The following is a 17,299-nucleotide window of genomic DNA, read 5'->3' on the forward strand; positions in this document are numbered from 1 at the left end:
TCCATGTCCATTAAGCTTTGCTAGTCTTGATACCCATGGTATTGGGATTGCTGAGTCCTCGTGGCTCACAGATTACTACAACAACAGTTGCAGGTATAGGTAAAGCGATGCTTTGACGTGAGATCGATGCTTGCTTGTCTTGGAGTTCTTCTACTTCTACTTCTTCGATCAAGGGATAGGTTCTGGGTCGGGGAGCCTGGGATTAGTAGGGTGGATGTCGTTCTTCTTTTTGTTTGTTTTCATCCGTAGTCAGATCCTGCTCTTCTATATGATGATTGCTATGTATGGATGAACTGTTGTATTCATGTTGTAGCTTGTGACGAGTGTAAGCCTTTAGCTTGTATTCTCATCTATTCCGTACATGGTATGTTGTAATGATATCCATCTTGCTATGCGCTTGAAATGCGATTGTGCCCCAATCATGAATTCATCACATGATTGGGATAGAATCGCATCTTGGTGCTACAAGTTGGTATCAGAGCTTTACCGACTGTAGGAGCCCCCTTGATTGATCGTCGCTGTCATTGTTGACTCTAGAAGAAAACTATTTTGAGTCTTAGTTATATCAGAGAGTAGGATTTCTTTTTACTCCTCATCCCCTTTGTCGCTCTGGTGAGGACTCCTGGCGTAAATGTTTTGACTTCACTCTCCTCTTTTTCACTTAAATTTTATTTAGGATCACGCGGGTATTGTTGTCTCATTGTGATATCATGGTGTCGGGGATTCTGTCTTGGTGCCTCCTAACATTTAGGAGTTGTGGCAGTGTCCCGGGGAGTTAAGCTCCAAGGTGTTTTTGTCATAGTGCTTATCGTTTCAGTTCCGGAATACCAGAGGACACCGACATTGAAAATGCTTCTATACTCTTTGTGGTGAGAGTAGTTTGACGACACCCAGTACTGGGGAGGGCGATCAAATGTATTGCCACATCTAGTATATCGGATGTTTTCAAAGGTCTGAGGTACATGACTTCTGAGGTTTTCTTGGTTATGTGTTGACGGATGGATACAGTCGGAGTGTAGGATTTCTTAGTTGTGTGAGATATTTGTGCCTCCCTGTATCCCCAACACCAGATTGCATAACCAGAAAGTTTCGGGAGTTTATAAGTGGGAATTCAATTATCACGTGGGATATCTTTCCAACAGACACATGATACGATATGGGGTCTATCATATGTTTGTTCTGGCTTATTTCCACAAGCCAAATCCTTTGTTTTGTTTTTGTTCTGGTATTCGAGTTGCTTCGAAGTCAAGTGTTGATTCCACACATTTTCCTAAGTGGTGCTCTCATATTTTTATGGGAGTGCTAATTCTTCTTGATCATCGGGATTTTCATTTTAATTCTTTCCAACCGGTGTGCTTCTCTTCAAGATAATTCAATCTTCCTTTTCATTTGAAAGATCAATACTTAGTTCTTCTCAATGGTGTTCATTCTGTTCGTCCCTAGTTGACTATATTTTCCCACCCTCCCACCATTTTTTCTTCATGGAGCCAGAATCCTTAATCAAGTATCCATTTTATAGAGTGAAGTCTCTCCATTATTTTCCTTTAATGTTTTTACCCAGTGATTCTCATGAAGTTACTAAGGAAGTTTTAAGTTTATCATTCTTCATTTTCATATTATTTTCAGGTGGATTCAATTCAAGCTCCGATGTTGATCATATCCCTTTCCTCGTTTCAAATGCTTTCCCATGCCGGTGCACATCTTAATCTCTCACCTCTCTCTATTCATATCTGGAGTGCTCAGGATATCTTAGAAGATTTGTTTCCATTCTCAATCCGTTCAAGGTATTTTGAGGTTGTTATCTCATATAAGCCATTCAAATCAAACGGTGCATTATCGCTTCCTAAGCAATCTTTTCCAACTATGTTTCTTTTGAGTGGGCCCTAACCCACAGGTCTTTCATAGGATCTTACCTAACTCTTCTAATTTTTCCGGAGTTATTCTCAAATTATTTTCAAAGTGTGAGATTAGAATGGATTTTCATCAGTCATATGCCTTCTCCAAGATCGTTTTCAAATTCTTTTCATCTTTCGCTCAACCATTCCTCTTTTAATTCTTCCGGAGTGTCTCAACTATTCATGGTGGCGTTTCTCGTCATCATTCTCAGATTTGAAGACCGAAGAAGAATTTATCTTGAATCTTGGTCCGTTCTCTTAAGATTCATGCTTCTAGCTTCGTGCCATCGTCGCGATTATTTTTGATTGTGAGGAATTCTTTTCATACACATCCGAAGCATTTCAGGAGTTGCTTTTCTCTCTCGATCATCCAAGGCCATCATTTCAGAAGATTTCTTCATTCTCATCTTTCAACTTAATTTCCGCAATTCTTCTCAATTCATGCCTCTTCGTTCGTCTCCATATTCTACCGGTGCATCGTCAAATATCCTCTAATCAGTTCATGATCTCTTCGTTCTCTCGTATCTGAATTCCCTCAAGTATCTTTATTCGTTTTCTAATTCTTCCTGGTGATTCGTTCTCTTTTCTTTATTCGTTTCAATTCTTATGGTGGTTTGTCTAAGATTCATCTTCCTTTGTTATCATATCAATTCATTTGTCTTTCCCAAATCCTACTAGTGGATCGTTGAAGACCTTCCTCAAGTTTGCGCTATATCTCCCTTAATCCTTTCAATGAGAATAAGTAGTGTGCCAAATCTGTTGCTTGTCATCAATTTAAATTGGAGAAGGATACGCATAACATAATTCTTATTCTTATTTCCTCGAGGTGATTAATTCCTTCTCCCAGAGTTTGTTTGTGATGAATAAATTCTAAATCCCAAGTGCTTCATACTTTTTCCCGGAGTTCCAAGCTCTCTCAATTATCTTGTCACGAAGCTCCACCTAAATCATGGCAAGGCTTCACCTTGTTCTTTCAACTTCTCTTTCTTTCCATCATTCTTTTATTACCGGAGTTCTCAAGAAGGAACTACATGGTGGTTCATCAAGGATTTAATTTATTCTTGGAGTGTTCGTCAAGATTCTTGTTGGAGCTCAAGCTTTCTTCATGTTGCATTTCAAAGTGCAATTCTTTCTATCTTATCTTTTGAGGTGGTGTTATGTCATTCTTAACAATTTCCCTTCGTGTTTCATGATTCACATGTTGTCAAGAATGAGGTATTTTAAATCCATCAATATCTTCGTTGGAGTTATCTTGGTAAATATTTCACCTAAAGCCTTCCCTAAGCAATGTTGCTAATTGTGGTGCCTATCAATAATCCAAGTTTCCTTCCATTCTCTTGGTAAAAGGAGTTTCCTTGTAAATGTCAATCCAATTAACTGTTCCCATTAGTGGCCGGTTGTCACCTCATAATTTTGAGAAGTTTTCCATAAGCCCACAACAATCTTCTTCTTTCCATTGTTGATTCTTCAACAACTCCATTCAATCCTTTCTTCGTAAGGACGCTTTTCAAATTCATTTGTGGTAGACATTGTCATTTTCTTTTTCATTCTTTTCTTCCAACCATTTATCTTCTGTTCTTTCCTCCGAAGGCATTATGATGTTGCTCTCTTCACCCATCACCTCGTTTTGTCAAGATCATGTTATTTTTTTGCTTATCCATTTAACCAAAGTGTTGTGTTCTCATTCAAGTTCTTTTCATCTTATCAAGTTTTCCTTCTCTTTTCTACCGGAGTGTTGTCCAAATTCTATCATTATTGTTCCTTGGTTATCTCATTATACCGGTGTGGTCATATTCTTTTGGTTCGTGAAGCACTTATTTCATGTCTTTCAACCTACAAGGTTCACGTAATGTTCCTTGTTTCTCTTTGCTAACAAACTGTTTGCAATCTTGTTCGTCTCTGTTGTATTCTTTCAACCTCTCAAGGTTTTTGGTTTCACTCGTTTGTCGAAGAAGCAACTTAGTTTTACCTCTTCTCTTCATCTTCCATTTGTCATCCCTAGATCTCGGGGCGATATCTCTTGTAAGTGGAGGAGAGTTGTAACGACCCGAGACTGACGCTCTAGATGCCTTCAATGTATTCTGAGTTTTGCAGTGGGTTTTATTTGTTTGTTGCATTCTTCATATCATCATTTGCATTGCATCATGTCATCATGCAACCCTTTTTAAAACTCAACTAAATAAATTGCATAGATCGTTGATCTATTTAAATCAAGGGATTTCACATGGTGATTTCTCTTTAAAACATATCCTCCCAATATTTTTAGGGAGCTAATAAATATTCCACTATTTCGGAATCACCCTTAAACACACTTGCAAATAATCCCATGCGTTTTTCTACTTCGAGTTGACCTCCAAACCTTGTCAACAACTCTTATCACTTTTATCGAGGCTCCTCTAAAAATCTCATCATTTCTAGACCTTCCTAGAACCCACTTTCTATTAGAACCCATTTGAATTAAATTCAATTCTTCCAATCTTACCCACTACATTTTTCTTGGAACAAGCGCATTTTTGCGGGTCCAACAAATTTAACCTCTTATTCAAATTCTTTCCCTGACCCTCTCTTTCTTTTCTTTGAAATTATGTTTATTTCTCATGGAGATAAAGGGAATGAAGAGAGAGGGCATCCCATCAGGCCGACCCATTTGCATAAAGGTCCAACAACCCTTTCTTCTTAACCTTAGCCCCTACCCCCTCCGCTCGATCTCTCCCTCGCGCTCCCCCTCAACGCCGTCAATGCCCTCGATCCCTTGCTTCCTCCTGTTAGCCACACGCACACACCTCAAGCCAGGGGAGGGCCACCTCGCGCCCGACCCCCAGCGCCGTCAGCCTCCAGGAGCTCCCCCCCGTGTGTCCTTGATCTAGAGAGGCCCACTGTCGGATTGCACCATTGTCGCCTCTCCACCCCCGCCCGCTCTCTGGTCCATCGTCGCGTTCCTCTGCCCCGACCTCGCCTCCGGCCATGGCAGCCAAGGGCCACCTCGCACCCGCGCCTCCTCCTCCCTCCGTTCAGCCTCAAGCTCGTCGCCTCCCCGCCACGATGCCCGCGCCGTCCACCCGCGCTGGCGACCACGACCAGCGAGTGACACATGCTATAGAGCGCCAGATCCATCCATTCGTGTCATCCCTACGCCACCCCATCAATCCTTGGGTCCCCGGAGTTTCGCTGTCGTCCTGGCCTTGCCCGCCGCGGCCAGCAATGGGCCTGTATCACCTAAGCTCCCCTCTGCTCTTTCCATGGACGTGGCCAACACCTACATCTTGCCACCTCGTTGACCTGCCTTGCTGTTGTCCACCCGAGGCCCTTGTGTTGCATCATTTGGCACCATCAAGACCAGCAAGATCGACTACATGGACGCCAACTACCACGACACCAAAGACCCGGACTTCACCAAAAACCAGTACTCGACGACCCTAGGGTGCACCAAGTACCTCTACCTATGACTCAAACGTCTAAGACCCGTGTACAACTACCGGCATCTCGGATTGCGCCAATTAACACGATGCCAGAGCCCTCGGATCCGTCAAGTTCGACTACGACTTGGGTACGACTACGCGGGATTCCCCGGACGCCAAGTTCAACGATGCGTCAAGTACCTCTACCAATGACCCAAACATCTACATAACGTGTACGTCTACCGCCGCGTGGGTTCGACAAGAAGACGTGTACCACTACTTCCACTACTGTCAAGAGAATGACTACTTCCCTCAACGAACCCGCTCCACTTCGAAAATGCACGCTTCAAAGGTATAATGACGAGACGACCGCCCGTGGACGACATGCGTTGTATGAGATGCTCGTGTTTGTGCCGTGTCTGAGTTGTCATTGCACGTTCCTCCTCATTTTCCATGCGTCGACCCATGGGAACCGGTAATCGGGAGCACCCCACCATTTCTAGCATGTTTCGCGCATCCAGACACTTGCTCTTTGCACGAGTATCTCAATGAGTTGTCGGATCATCAGAATGTTGCCGTGGCACCATTTCGTTGTCGTTGTCATGGCACCATTTTCGTTATCGTTACCGTGGCACCCCTTTCGTTCCGCCAAGGTGAAAAATGCTTCATAATGTGCTCAAGCCAACATTTTCATAAAAATTGCTTAAAACTTGTATATGTCATCCGCATCATGATAACAACATGTTAAATGTTCAAAATTGTTGTTTGCATTAAATTGCTAAATGATATGTGGGGATTTACCGGAATTGTTGTTTGATGTTTCCGGTCTCATTTAAACTTGCCTAAATAGTTAGTTTAATTATGTTTCACCTCTTGCCATGTTAACCAACATTTAATATTGATGGGTACATAACCAAGAGAGAACTAAATAAGTCATGTGTTGTTTCGTTAATATGCAACTCGTTGCATATTGAGCTCCACTTAATTTGTAGTATTGTTTGTTGCACTTCGCCATGCCATGCCTTATTAAACCAGACATGCATCATGCTTGATTGTGCATCGTGCCATGTTATGCTTGTTTGTTTACTATGTTGTTTGCTTCTTTTTGGTTGTGCTTCTCGATAGTTCCTGTTTTGTTGTGATCGTGAGGATTCGTTCGACTACGTTGTTCGACTACTTCATGGATTCGGTCTTCTTCCTAGTGGGATTTCAAGCAAGATGATCGTTACCCTGGATACCACTACTATCTTTGATTTGCTAGTTGTCTCAATGTTATCGCTATGTCGCGCTACCTACCACTTGGTAATCAAGCCTCTTAAATATGCCATGAAACAACCTCTAACCATTTTCACCATCCCAGCAAACCGTTGTTTGGCTATGTTACCGCTTTGCTCGGCCCCTCTTATAGCGTTGCTAGTTGCAGGTGTAGTTGAAGTTTGTTCCATGTTGGGACATGGATATCATGGAATATCACAATATCTCTTATTTAATTAATGCATCTATATACTTGGTAAAGGGTGGAAGGCTCAGCCTTTTGCCTGGTGTTTTATTTCACTCTTGCCGCCTTAGTTTCCGTCATATCGGTGTTATTTAGATACATTATAACCGAGCACTATTCCTGCCCTCTCAGGCCATTAGTGTTCCCAACCGTTGGATCTGGAGTTGTGGTCGTTTCTGAGCGTTGGATCTTCACTTAATTCCGCCTAGGATTTCGTTACGCGAATATCGTGATACACAGGCTGGGCTGCTACTCCCGTGACAAAATTCCTGATCTGCTATTAGTTGGGCCTCGAGTCTTTCGATTTTTTGTCCAAAAGGACCCCCTGCCGAGATGAATTGACAAAAAAGACTACCTCTAGATCATTTTGACAAAAAGGACCCCCTCAGCGGTGGCGGCAGGCGCGGCAGGCGACACCTGGCACCTGCCGCCACGCCAGGAGGCGGCAGGCCCAGCCGCCACCGCAGGAGGCGGCCGCGCGGTGCACAACGGAATCTCCACTCTGCGTCGCGCCGCGACGGAACGGGGCGGGCCAGGTGGGCCCGGCCGCCACCGGGCGAGGCGGCCAGCCCTGGCGCGGTCGCTGCCTGGGCGACAGGCCCTGATGCGAGCGGGCCCCGCCGGTGGGCCTCGCCGCCACTGGCTGAGGCGGCCACCCCTGTCGACAGCAGCTGGTGCCGCTGACTGTGCACGGAAGGCGAGGTCCTGGCACTGATTCCCACGCGCGAAAACTGGCGGGGCGGGAATCACTCTGGCACTGATTGTTGTTGCTTTTGCTGATTCCGACGCGCGGCAAACGACGAATTTCACGAGTGGCTTGTTGCTTTGCTTTTGCTCCTTGCATGCTGTTGCTGATGATGTTGATTTTCACGCGCGGGAATCCGAGGCTGCCGACACTACAGGGATCCTCTCCCTTTTATATGCCATGCTTCAGCTCCGTGCGCAAGCACTCTGTAACCTCGTTCCTCTCCTTTGCTCTCTAAGTCTCTAAGTACAGAGAGAAAAGAAAGCTCAGTAAGCACTTTCACTCGTGATTTAGGGCGATTTAGAGTTGGATTTTGAGGATGATGAAGTTGAAGAAAAGATAGATTAAGGTAAGATCTATCCATTTTTGTTGGTTTCATTCGCATGCACGATGTTTTTATTCTATTTGATTAGTTCCTAAGTGTGTATTCTATGTTGCTTTAGGCATTATTTCAGCACTTGGAGGAGTCATTTGGAGTTTCTGTAGTAGGAATAGCCGTGCAAAGTGAACTACGAAGTTGAAGATCAAGGTATGAGCTTTGCAATACATTTATTTATTTATGCATGCAGGGTGGTAATTAGTTCATCCTTTAGCTCGTTATTAGCTATGTGATGGTAGTGCTTAGAGGTTAGAAATAATTTCAGACGAGAGATGTAGCATTTAAACTATTTTTTTGAAATAGTAGGTTGAAGATGTTGCATCAATGTTAGGTGCGTCCATTAGTATTGACATGCGGGAAATCTTAATACGGTAATTAAGAAAAAATTGTACTGTAATTGTTTATTGCATGCGGTATGTTATTTCATGTGGTATGTTATTTTATGTGGTATGTTTATTAATAAGTCGCAATAATCTAAATTTTATATGTTAAGATTAGGTGCTAATGTATGATGTATGTAATTAGGTAAAATAATTCATCTTAGTATCAAACAAGGAGGAGAAGACGTGATTGAAGAAATTGTGTTTCCATTTTCGCTGTCCCATTTTGAGGTGATGAACACATACATGAAAGTGCTATTTTCATACTTTTGTTAGCAGGAAGAAAAATCCGTGTGTAATATTGTTGTTAATGTGATAATAGGTTGACGAGGTTCATATAGTACCGGCGACGGATATTTATTGGAACTATTTTCGCAAGCACATCCATATTGCAGCTAAGGTGAAAAATGACACTGTAATTTTGTTAATATTTTTTGTATTGATGTAGTATTGTGAATAATGTGCATGCTGCTGCAAATATTATTATTTGTAGATAAATGATTGTTATCGTATGATGTGAAAAAAATTATATAAAGCCGAAAGAAATTAAATGTTTTACTCATATGATATTCAAATGTTATTATCGTATTATTATGTTTACTGGTTGTTTGGATAGCGAGTAATTACCATGAGTTTTGTCATAACATGGGTATAAAATGACGCCGTAATTTTGTTAATATTTTTTATATTGATGTACTGTCATGCCGCTGCAAATATTATTATTTGTAAATAAATGAATTTTATCGTATGATATGAAAAACATTATATCATGCCGGAAGAAATTAGATATTTTACTCATATGATATTTAAATGTTATTATCGTAATATTATGTTTAGTGGTTGTTTGGCTAGCGAGTACTTACCCTCAGTTTTGTCATAACCTGTTGTAAGGAAATTATGTAGAAAACCACATTTTACTAATAGTCGTTTTTCCAGAAGCTAAGTTTTTGCATGTTACGAGAACTATTTTAGGATATTTTTGGGGTAGTTAGAGAAAAGCAAACAAAGTTTTAGTTTGTTACGCTCGTAGACAAGTTTGAGAAAAATAGATCTTTAAATACCCGTTAACCAAACAACCCCTTAAAGTCTAAGCAAATGATTCTAAAAACAAACCGAATATTTCTAATGAAAATACAATTATTATTTTAGTCGTAAGATATGTAAATGTTGTCATCGTTACTAAATGTTCAGTTATTAATTATTTGAAATGTAAACATGTATGTTGGTTAGGTACTATGGAAAATTTAGTAGTGTACTATGGGAACGTCTTACGCGACGGTCCATGCGGGGTGGATGTGTCCTTCTGCGAGTCGACTACAGTAGTGGTGAGAGACATGGTCAACGTGGGTTACGCAGCTGTTAGAAGGTGCATCCGAGCGGTGTTTGGCCCAGTGATGCAGGAAAAAAAATGACAATGGAGGCCTTCGTCATTGACGGAGGAAATGATGGGACAGTTGCCCGTTGGGGTTTGCGGCCTGTCACAGGTGATCGGTCGTGGGGGTCGTACATGAGGTTTGCAAGCAATCCCAATAACTCAATGTATGGTCAGCCGATGGTGTATGTGGAGTTCATTTCAGTCACTGATGTTGCCGGATGCAGTAGCAGGGGTGGTGAGGTCGAGTTGGCCATCACATCAGCCCCTAGCATCGGCCCATCGGAACCGACGGGCGGCCAGCCTGTGTATGACACAGGATATTGGTCGGCGGCCGTTGACATGAGCGAACACGTGGAGGGATTGCCGGAGGCGCTAGATGATGATGATCATTCTTCTGCGTCTTCGGAGTCAAGCGGAGAAGAAGATGTTCCTCCTCAGAGGGCGGTCGCGGCGGCACTGCAACCTGGGTTTTTACAGGATATGAGCATCACCAACGAATTTCACTCTGCTTCTGGCCTAGGAGCGGGAAGCCTGGAGGTTGGGCAAGTTTTCCCAGATAAGAAGTCTGCTTACCAGGCAATGGGTAGCTATGCAATCGGCATCCACCGCCAGCATAGAGTGAAGCAGTCTGATAAAAAAGAGTTGAAGGTCATATGCATCCACACCGCGAAAGGTTGCCGCGGAAGAGTTCTCGCTAGACTGAAGCCTGGGGTATGTCAGTCATGGCATATCACAAAAATAGTGGAGCATACCTGTGAGCAAACTGGGACTCTTTCAGATCACTGCAATGTGACAGCAAAATTTGTGGCACAGACGATGGAAACAATTGTGCAGGGAAGTCTCAACATTAGTGTTAGGGCTCTGCAAAAAGATGCAGAGGATCTAATTGGATTCCCTGTTAGCTACAGCAAGGCTAGGCATGCGAAGGAAAATATATTTAAGAACTTGTATGGTACCTATGAGGAGGCATATTCTTATGCCCCTAGAATGCTTCATCAAATAGCAAGTGCTAATAGGGGGACTCAAGTTTGGCGGAGAGAACGTCCAAACCCAATGAACCCGGGTGAGCTAATCCTGGACCGCTTATTCTGGGCATTCGCCCAGACTATACAAGCCTTCAGGCACTGTCGCCCGGTATTATCTGTTGATGGTACCTTTCTCACTGGAAAGTACAAGGGCACACTATTGGTGGCGATTGCAGCGGATGCAAATAATCAGCTTCTTCCTATTGCATATGCATTGGTCGAGAGCGAGAACAAAGATAGCTGGTTGTGGTTCCTGAGCTGCGTGAAGATGGGTGTCGTGAAAGAGCGTAAAGGTGTTTGCATCATTTCTGATCGCAACACTGGATTATTAAGCGCTCTTGAAATAATTAAGGCGTCGGAAGAAGAGTGGGGCTGGCCCGATCTAGAGGGAAGGTGGTGCATGAGGCATTTGGCAGCAAACTTTTACTCCAAATTCAAAAACAAGGATTGGTTCAAGTTATTCAAGAGGATGTGCATGCAAAAAACTGTAGCCAAAATGAATGCGATATGGGCAGGTATCAATGGTGAGATCGACCGCGCGGCCTTGCCGCAGAGAGAAGACCGGAGGGGTCGTAGGACGGTCATAAATTTGAGCCAGTGGATCACCGAGAATTGCCCTCATTTGGAGAAGTGGGCACAGGCTCACGACACCGGGGCTCGGTATGGAATAATGACCAGCAACATGTCAGAGGTGTACAATGGTGTTCTTAAAGGGGTGCGAGCACTGCCTATCACAGCCCTAATTGAAGAAACTTGGAACCGGACCCTGTCATACTTTGCAGACAGGGTCACCGTCGCCAAAGCACAAGTTGAATTGAACAAGCCATGGTCCGAGAAGATGCAAAGACATCTGGACGAGAAAGCAAAGAAGTCCCAAAGTCATGGCTGCAGGAAAGTGGACGCACTTAGGAATAAGTGGGAGGTCAATGTGCGAGCCAAGTACGTTAAGGGTCACCACAGAGGATCAAAAAAGCAAGCTGTCACCCTTGGCTCAACCTCCTGTGAGTGCACTTGTAACAAGCCCAAGCTTGAGGGCTACCCTTGCAGTCATGTGCTCCGGGCGGCTGCTGTTCAAAAAATCAGCGTCGAGCCATACATATCGCCGTACTTTAACATGTACAATCTGTACAACACTTGGAACGGTGAGTTCTGGGCTTGGGGCATTGATATGAACTACAAAATGTTGTGGCCAGATGGGCCGAAATGGGTTCCGAACACCGACTTGATGAGAACCGCAAAGGGACGACGTCAGTCTAGGCGTCATCGCAATGACATGGACCATAGCCAGATGGGAGAACCAAGGCGATGCCGCGTTTGCAGGTGTCCTGGACATTCACGCAAAGACTGCCCGTATCGAGCCAACAACAACGCATGATGTTGATATATATGTACTCGCCATGTCTATTTATATTTCTACTCGTTATGTGTACTTATATTGAATTTAAATTCATTCTCTTTGTATTATTGTACTCCTGATGTTAACTTCAGATAATTAATGTAAATCGTATCTCTTTGTATTTTTTAAGTTAATTTAGATTTGCATTTGTATTTCTGTCTTCCTCGTAATTTATATTTGTATGTTTGTGTGCAGGTTATGGGTGAAGTGCCAGTGCTTTTGCAGGGGCCCCATGACGCCGGGCACCGTTGCCACCTATTTTTGAAACCAAATACTAAGCATGATTATCGGCCTTTCAGACTTCGAACCATAAAGAAAACATGGCCAATACACAATCATTTCCTTGCTCACCTTGACGCTTATGGACTACAAGGTTTTGCTAGGCTCACATCATGCGACGACCAAGTACGTTCGGACCCATCCCTTTTGACATCCCTCGTTGACCGGTGGAGACCTGAAACCCACACCTTTCACTTTCGTTTTGGGGAGCTTGCACCTACACTGAAAGATGTTTCTATGATCACTGCTCTACCAATTAGAGGTGAGCCGGTAGTCTCTCCACGAGTGTCTCCATCTTGGGCATTAGATATAGCAGCCCGTCTTGGGATGGAAATGCCAGAATCACAACGTTCTGGTAACCCTCGGGGCATCCCACTCGTCTGGCTTCGTGATAACTTTCTTAATTTATCTAGCTTCGCCAATGAGGAGACGAGAAAAAGACATCTGTTTGCATATTTGTTGTGGCTCCTCGGGAATCTATTTCCAAATTCACATGGGGACGTTGTTGTCCCTGGTCTCATCTACATTGCAGAGAATATGGTAGATGAACCTTTACCCGAGCAGCCAAAATACAGCTTCGGTTCTGCCATGCTATCTCATACATACAGAGGCTTGTGTGATGCCACGCAAAAAACCTCTTTCGCACAAAAAGCTCCATTACTTTGTGTCGCCTATGAGTTTCTACAGTTGTGGTCCTGGGAATACCTCCCTGTAGGACGACCTCGTATAGTACAACCCATATACCCATATGACTTTGGCGAGGGTGCTAGCGCAACTATGGCCACCAGGTGGACAAAGGCACGGAAACGTTGGTCTCCAGATATTGCGAAAAATTGTTACCCTATGTACCACCAGCAGTTTGAGATACTTGATGAGGCAGAAGTCACATGGAACCCGTGGACTCAGGACCAGCTAAAATTGGTCTTTGATGCTCGACACTTCACACCAGGCATGTTGACCGATAGTGCATTCTGGCTGACTCGCTGCAACTTATTGTTCCTGTGGTGTGTTGAACCTTACAACCCAGAGCGTGTAATGAGACAGTTCGGTCTCTATCAAGAAATTCCACCACCTTTTCCCAGACGTATCGATGAGGAAACACATAAGTAAGATGTGACATCCCTAAATAGTTAGTGTCATTTTTAATTTACTAAACTCACACTTTGTTACATATTTGCAGGCTAACCAATATGGGCAGGGGTTGGAGTTTATACGATTGGAGGGAAGAGAACAGTGAATGGGTACACAAGTGGACAAATGAAGCGCTAGCAGATATAGTGCGTGAACTTAGGTATATTTTATGTACATTATTTTTTTACGATGATCATACGATGCGTGAAGATGCTTTGCTTTCATCACAAAGGTTTATGTAATTATTTAATTTTGCAGGCCGTACGATGGAAGTACAGATCAAGCGTACAAGCAGTGGTACTGCATGAACACACGTGCTAGCCTGGCCAGTCAGCCAGCTACTATACCAACACATCTCACACAAGAGGAGCAGGCGCGGAGACATGTTGAGCTGCATGCAGCTTACTATCGTGACCACCTGGTAATCACTTGTAACTTTTTTAGGTCCATCATTTCATAATCATTGGAACTAAATAACATCCAAATATTGTTCAGCTTGAAAATGTCAACGAAGTAGGGCAGATGGCTACGGATAGCATGCCGGCCCAGGGCCCATATCGCAAGACATTCCAGAAACTTTTGCAACAATTCGTGGCAAAGAAGTTCAGATGCGGTAGAGGCGACGACGTTGCCACTGGAGCATACATGCCGGTAGCGAGGTCAGCCAGACCGAGTGCGGCACCGTCGTCCAGACCGAGCGAGGCGCGTACGAGCCATGAGCAATGGGGGGAGGGTCCGAGTACTAGAACGACATTGCCACGACATGACTCATCTCTGCCACTGCATCGCTCTTCTTCGATGCAGCTTCGTCAGGGGCAAACATCTCAGGACCATGGCACGGGCTTGGATTCGATGCCCGAGCAGTTTCTTTCCCCTAACCCATATGCGTACACAGGATATGATGCATACACCCAAGGTGAGGGATCTCAGCCGTTTCTCTCCACGCGAGGGATCCCCATGCCCGAGGAGACTCGTGTACCAGATTTAAACCAGCACCAAGTACAATGGCCAGACAGTATAGGAGAGGGATATGCTCAGGTAGTCATGTTTACATTTCAATGCATTTACAATGATATCATATATTATCCTCTAACAGTTTGTTTAAAATGTTTCTATGTGCAGGACACACCTGATGTTAATTGGGGCGATGAGAACACCCAACGCGGCGTCAACACAGGCCTCCGGGGAGCATCACATGATCATGGCGTCAACACAGGCCTCCGGGGAGCATCACATGATCTTGGCGACACGGTTACATCATTAGTTACAGAGTTCTTCGGAGGGGATGTTATTGGCCCATCTTTTATCCCCCCGGAGTCACAACCATACGCCTACAATTACGCTTCAGGTTCGCAACAAGGATTCGCGACTCCACCACCTACGCAGGACTCGCAGACACATGAAGCCGAAGTGGAGTACGGCCGCGGTCTTCGTGTGACCCGGCCACCTAATCGCTTGTCGCCTTCCGGTCGTAAGGAAAGGCCAGGTGGTCGTCGTTAAGTACGGTGATTCATCTATGCACGTGCGCGACCCATTGTATCTATATATGTGTGTATCAGACTTTTCGATTTGAACATCTATGTTTGCTGAAATAAAAATGCACCAGTCAACGCTTTCCCCTCAATATTTTCAGGCAACGCTTTCCCCTCAATATTTTCCCGCCAACGCTTTCCCTCCATATGTTCCGCCACCCGTTTCCCGCCAACCCCTTCCCGCCATATCTTCCCGCCACTCGTTTCCCGCCATATGTTCCCGCCAACCCTTTCCCGCCATACTGCACTCGTTCTTTCCCGCCATTTTCTCCTCTCTACCTATAAAACCCCCTTCAGACGGAGGTGGATAAGCATTCGAGTGTAGTGTAGTCGAGATGTCCCATTATCCTTTCGATCGTAGTTTTCACCCTGGGATGAGCAGGACTCTTTTGAGGCTAGCTACCGATTTCAGGATGGACAATAGGATAGTTCCATGGGACGAACTCACCGGTAGTGACACCATAATGAATGAGTTGGCTCACCAATTACGTAGGTCTGGGTGGCCTGAAAGGACCTATGAGGAGGTACGTAAAGAACTTCTTAGGTTGCATGCAAGGTGGAAGAATGTAGTGGAGCCGAAGAGTGAAACTTTCAGAAGGACTGCAGAAATGCATCCATTTTTATGGACTGAGGAGAGCGAGGATGAAGATGATATCTTCATGCCGCCGCTTCGGGTGCTGCATCATCACAGGGCAAGAGTTCTGCATCGTCAAAGGGCAAGAGTACTGCATCCTCGAAGAGCAAGAGTTCTGCATCGTCCAAGGGTAAGAGTTCTACATCCTCGAAGGGCAAGAGTTCTGCATCGATGGAGGATGACGATGATGTCTTCATGTAGTTTTATTCCAGTTCTACCGTTTAATTCGGATGTACTTGCATTATTAGTTTGTACTCTGTTATTGTAGGGCATTATGTTCTATCTTAATTTATTTTGTAGTTGTTGCACGATGTTCGATATTAGTGGAGGGAAAGAAAATGCCACTACTTTATTCTTAAACTATATTTTTTTCCATTACGACACGGCACAACTGAAAATAAGATACATTGTAGGAATATACCTACATTTAACTCCTGAAATAAAGCTACATTAAAGTGCAGAAATAAAGATACAAATGATTGCGGAATTTTAAATACTACCACAGGAATCTACTGAGTCCAGCGTGGATATTTTCCTTTTCCATCGCCAGCTTCTTCTGTTGCCTTAGCCTGACGAGCCCTTTCTTTCTTTCTCTGCCTCTCTGCCTCACGAGCCTCCTTTCGCTGTCGTTCCTGCTCCTCCATGCGACGAGCCTCTTCCCTGTTTTTCTTTCCCATTTCCTCAAAAAAACGGTGTTGCTCCGCATAGTATTCTTTTAACTCTCTCTCTTGCTCTGCTTTCTCCTCAGCTTCCGCCTTCTCGCGTCGCTCTTCCGCAAATAAACTATTCCACGCACGGCGACTTCTTTCACGAATCTCAGTCACTGCCCAAGCCGGCTTCTCCGTGTCAATCCAATGATAGTACATGCACAGAGGCGGAGGAGACTACAACAACAAACAAGAATGTTACTAAAGAATCAATGAAAATACCAACAATATCTATTTGTGATGGTTAAAGCATACCGGAGGCTTGTCGTACTCTGAAATAGCTACGGCAGGATCTTCCTCATAATTGGCGCACATGAAAAACTTCATGCCCAACCAATCTGAAAAATCCGTCACCTCCTTCACCTTGCAAAGATCGCCACACCAACATCGCAGGACTGCCACCCCAGGAGGCAAACTTGCGTTCTTCATTTTCCTCGGCCTAATGCTTTGATCCGAGCAAGGCAAACTCATACCGACTGAAAAAAATGTGTTATACACTTTGCGCAGTGGCGATTTCAAGGATGGCTGGACGAGAGCCTCGGTGTCTCCTTTTATAAGCCCAGACGATAAATAATGGCGAGAAAATTAAGCAGTAAATTTTAGGATCCCTGTAGTGTTGGCACAATAGCTTCCCGCAGTATTGGATTCCCGCAGCGAGTGACTGATGCCGTCGCATCCTCTCAAGCAATAGCCAGACTGATTCTTGGGTGAAAGAAGCATCAGCGTGCATTTTCCCGCTCGTGGGAATCACCGCCGTCAGGTCGCTGTTGCACACGGGAATCAGCGCCATCTGCAATAGGAAAATGCGTCGGGCGTGAAGAAAGATGCCGCCTCCTCCGGTGGCGGCCTGGCCCACGCCTCGGCCCGCGCGCAGCTGAGGCTGTCGGACGGGGAGCGACAGCGGCAGAGCTCGCCGCCTCACCTA

General features: G+C 44.5%; 2 protein-coding genes and 1 long non-coding RNA gene across 7 annotated transcripts; 2 read left to right on the forward strand and 1 right to left on the reverse strand.

Moving 5' to 3' along the window:
• The first annotated feature begins 7,639 nt into the window (after positions 1-7,639).
• Positions 7,640-8,650, forward strand: LOC123127356 (uncharacterized). Its single transcript, XR_006462337.1, has 4 exons — positions 7,640-7,885; positions 7,980-8,065; positions 8,441-8,526; positions 8,618-8,650. It is a non-coding gene; the product is annotated as an uncharacterized lncRNA (long non-coding RNA).
• Positions 8,651-9,916: 1,266 nt separating this feature from the next.
• Positions 9,917-15,115, forward strand: LOC123127355 (protein MAIN-LIKE 1-like). 5 transcript variants are annotated; one of them, XR_006462335.1, is made up of 5 exons: positions 9,917-13,476; positions 13,551-13,661; positions 13,760-13,922; positions 13,997-14,417; positions 14,624-15,115. XR_006462335.1 is itself a non-coding variant. In XM_044547008.1 (5 exons), the coding sequence occupies exons 1-5, from the start codon at positions 12,290-12,292 to the stop codon at positions 14,999-15,001; spliced, it is 2,382 nt and encodes a 793-aa protein (XP_044402943.1). In that variant the 5' UTR covers positions 12,106-12,289; the 3' UTR covers positions 15,002-15,115. The 5 variants fall into 5 exon arrangements, 3 of the variants coding, with proteins under 3 accessions (XP_044402943.1, XP_044402944.1, XP_044402945.1); XM_044547008.1 differs by having other exon boundaries at positions 12,106-13,476; positions 13,997-14,539; XM_044547009.1 differs by having other exon boundaries at positions 12,106-13,476.
• A 900-nt stretch (positions 15,116-16,015) lies between these two features.
• Positions 16,016-16,855, reverse strand: LOC123130585 (MAP7 domain-containing protein 1-like). The gene is made up of 2 exons (XM_044550451.1): positions 16,630-16,855; positions 16,016-16,551 (listed from the first exon to the last, which is right to left on the reverse strand). Exons 1-2 carry the CDS (start codon positions 16,843-16,845, stop codon positions 16,177-16,179), a joined length of 591 nt encoding a protein of 196 aa, XP_044406386.1. The 5' UTR covers positions 16,846-16,855; the 3' UTR covers positions 16,016-16,176.
• Positions 16,856-17,299: the final 444 nt, after the last annotated feature.

This window comes from Triticum aestivum, chromosome 6A (assembly GCF_018294505.1).
Source record: "Triticum aestivum cultivar Chinese Spring chromosome 6A, IWGSC CS RefSeq v2.1, whole genome shotgun sequence".
Taxonomy (NCBI): Eukaryota; Viridiplantae; Streptophyta; class Magnoliopsida; order Poales; family Poaceae; genus Triticum; species Triticum aestivum.

What these genes read in the sequence shown, in the direction of transcription:
- LOC123127355 (XM_044547008.1), top strand. Translation starts at nt 12,290, where the DNA reads ATGGGTGAAGTGCCAGTGCTTTTGCAGGGGCCCCATGACGCCGGGCAC. An exon ending in ATCGATGAGGAAACACATAA is followed by an intron (nt 13,477 to 13,550) that starts GTAAGATGTGAC and finishes ACATATTTGCAG; the next exon opens with GCTAACCAATATGGGCAGGG. An exon ending in TAGGAGAGGGATATGCTCAG is followed by an intron (nt 14,540 to 14,623) that starts GTAGTCATGTTT and finishes TTCTATGTGCAG; the next exon opens with GACACACCTGATGTTAATTG.
- LOC123130585 (XM_044550451.1), bottom strand. Translation starts at nt 16,845, where the DNA reads ATGAGTTTGCCTTGCTCGGATCAAAGCATTAGGCCGAGGAAAATGAAG. An exon ending in CAGAGTACGACAAGCCTCCG is followed by an intron (nt 16,552 to 16,629) that starts GTATGCTTTAAC and finishes TTGTTGTTGTAG; the next exon opens with TCTCCTCCGCCTCTGTGCAT.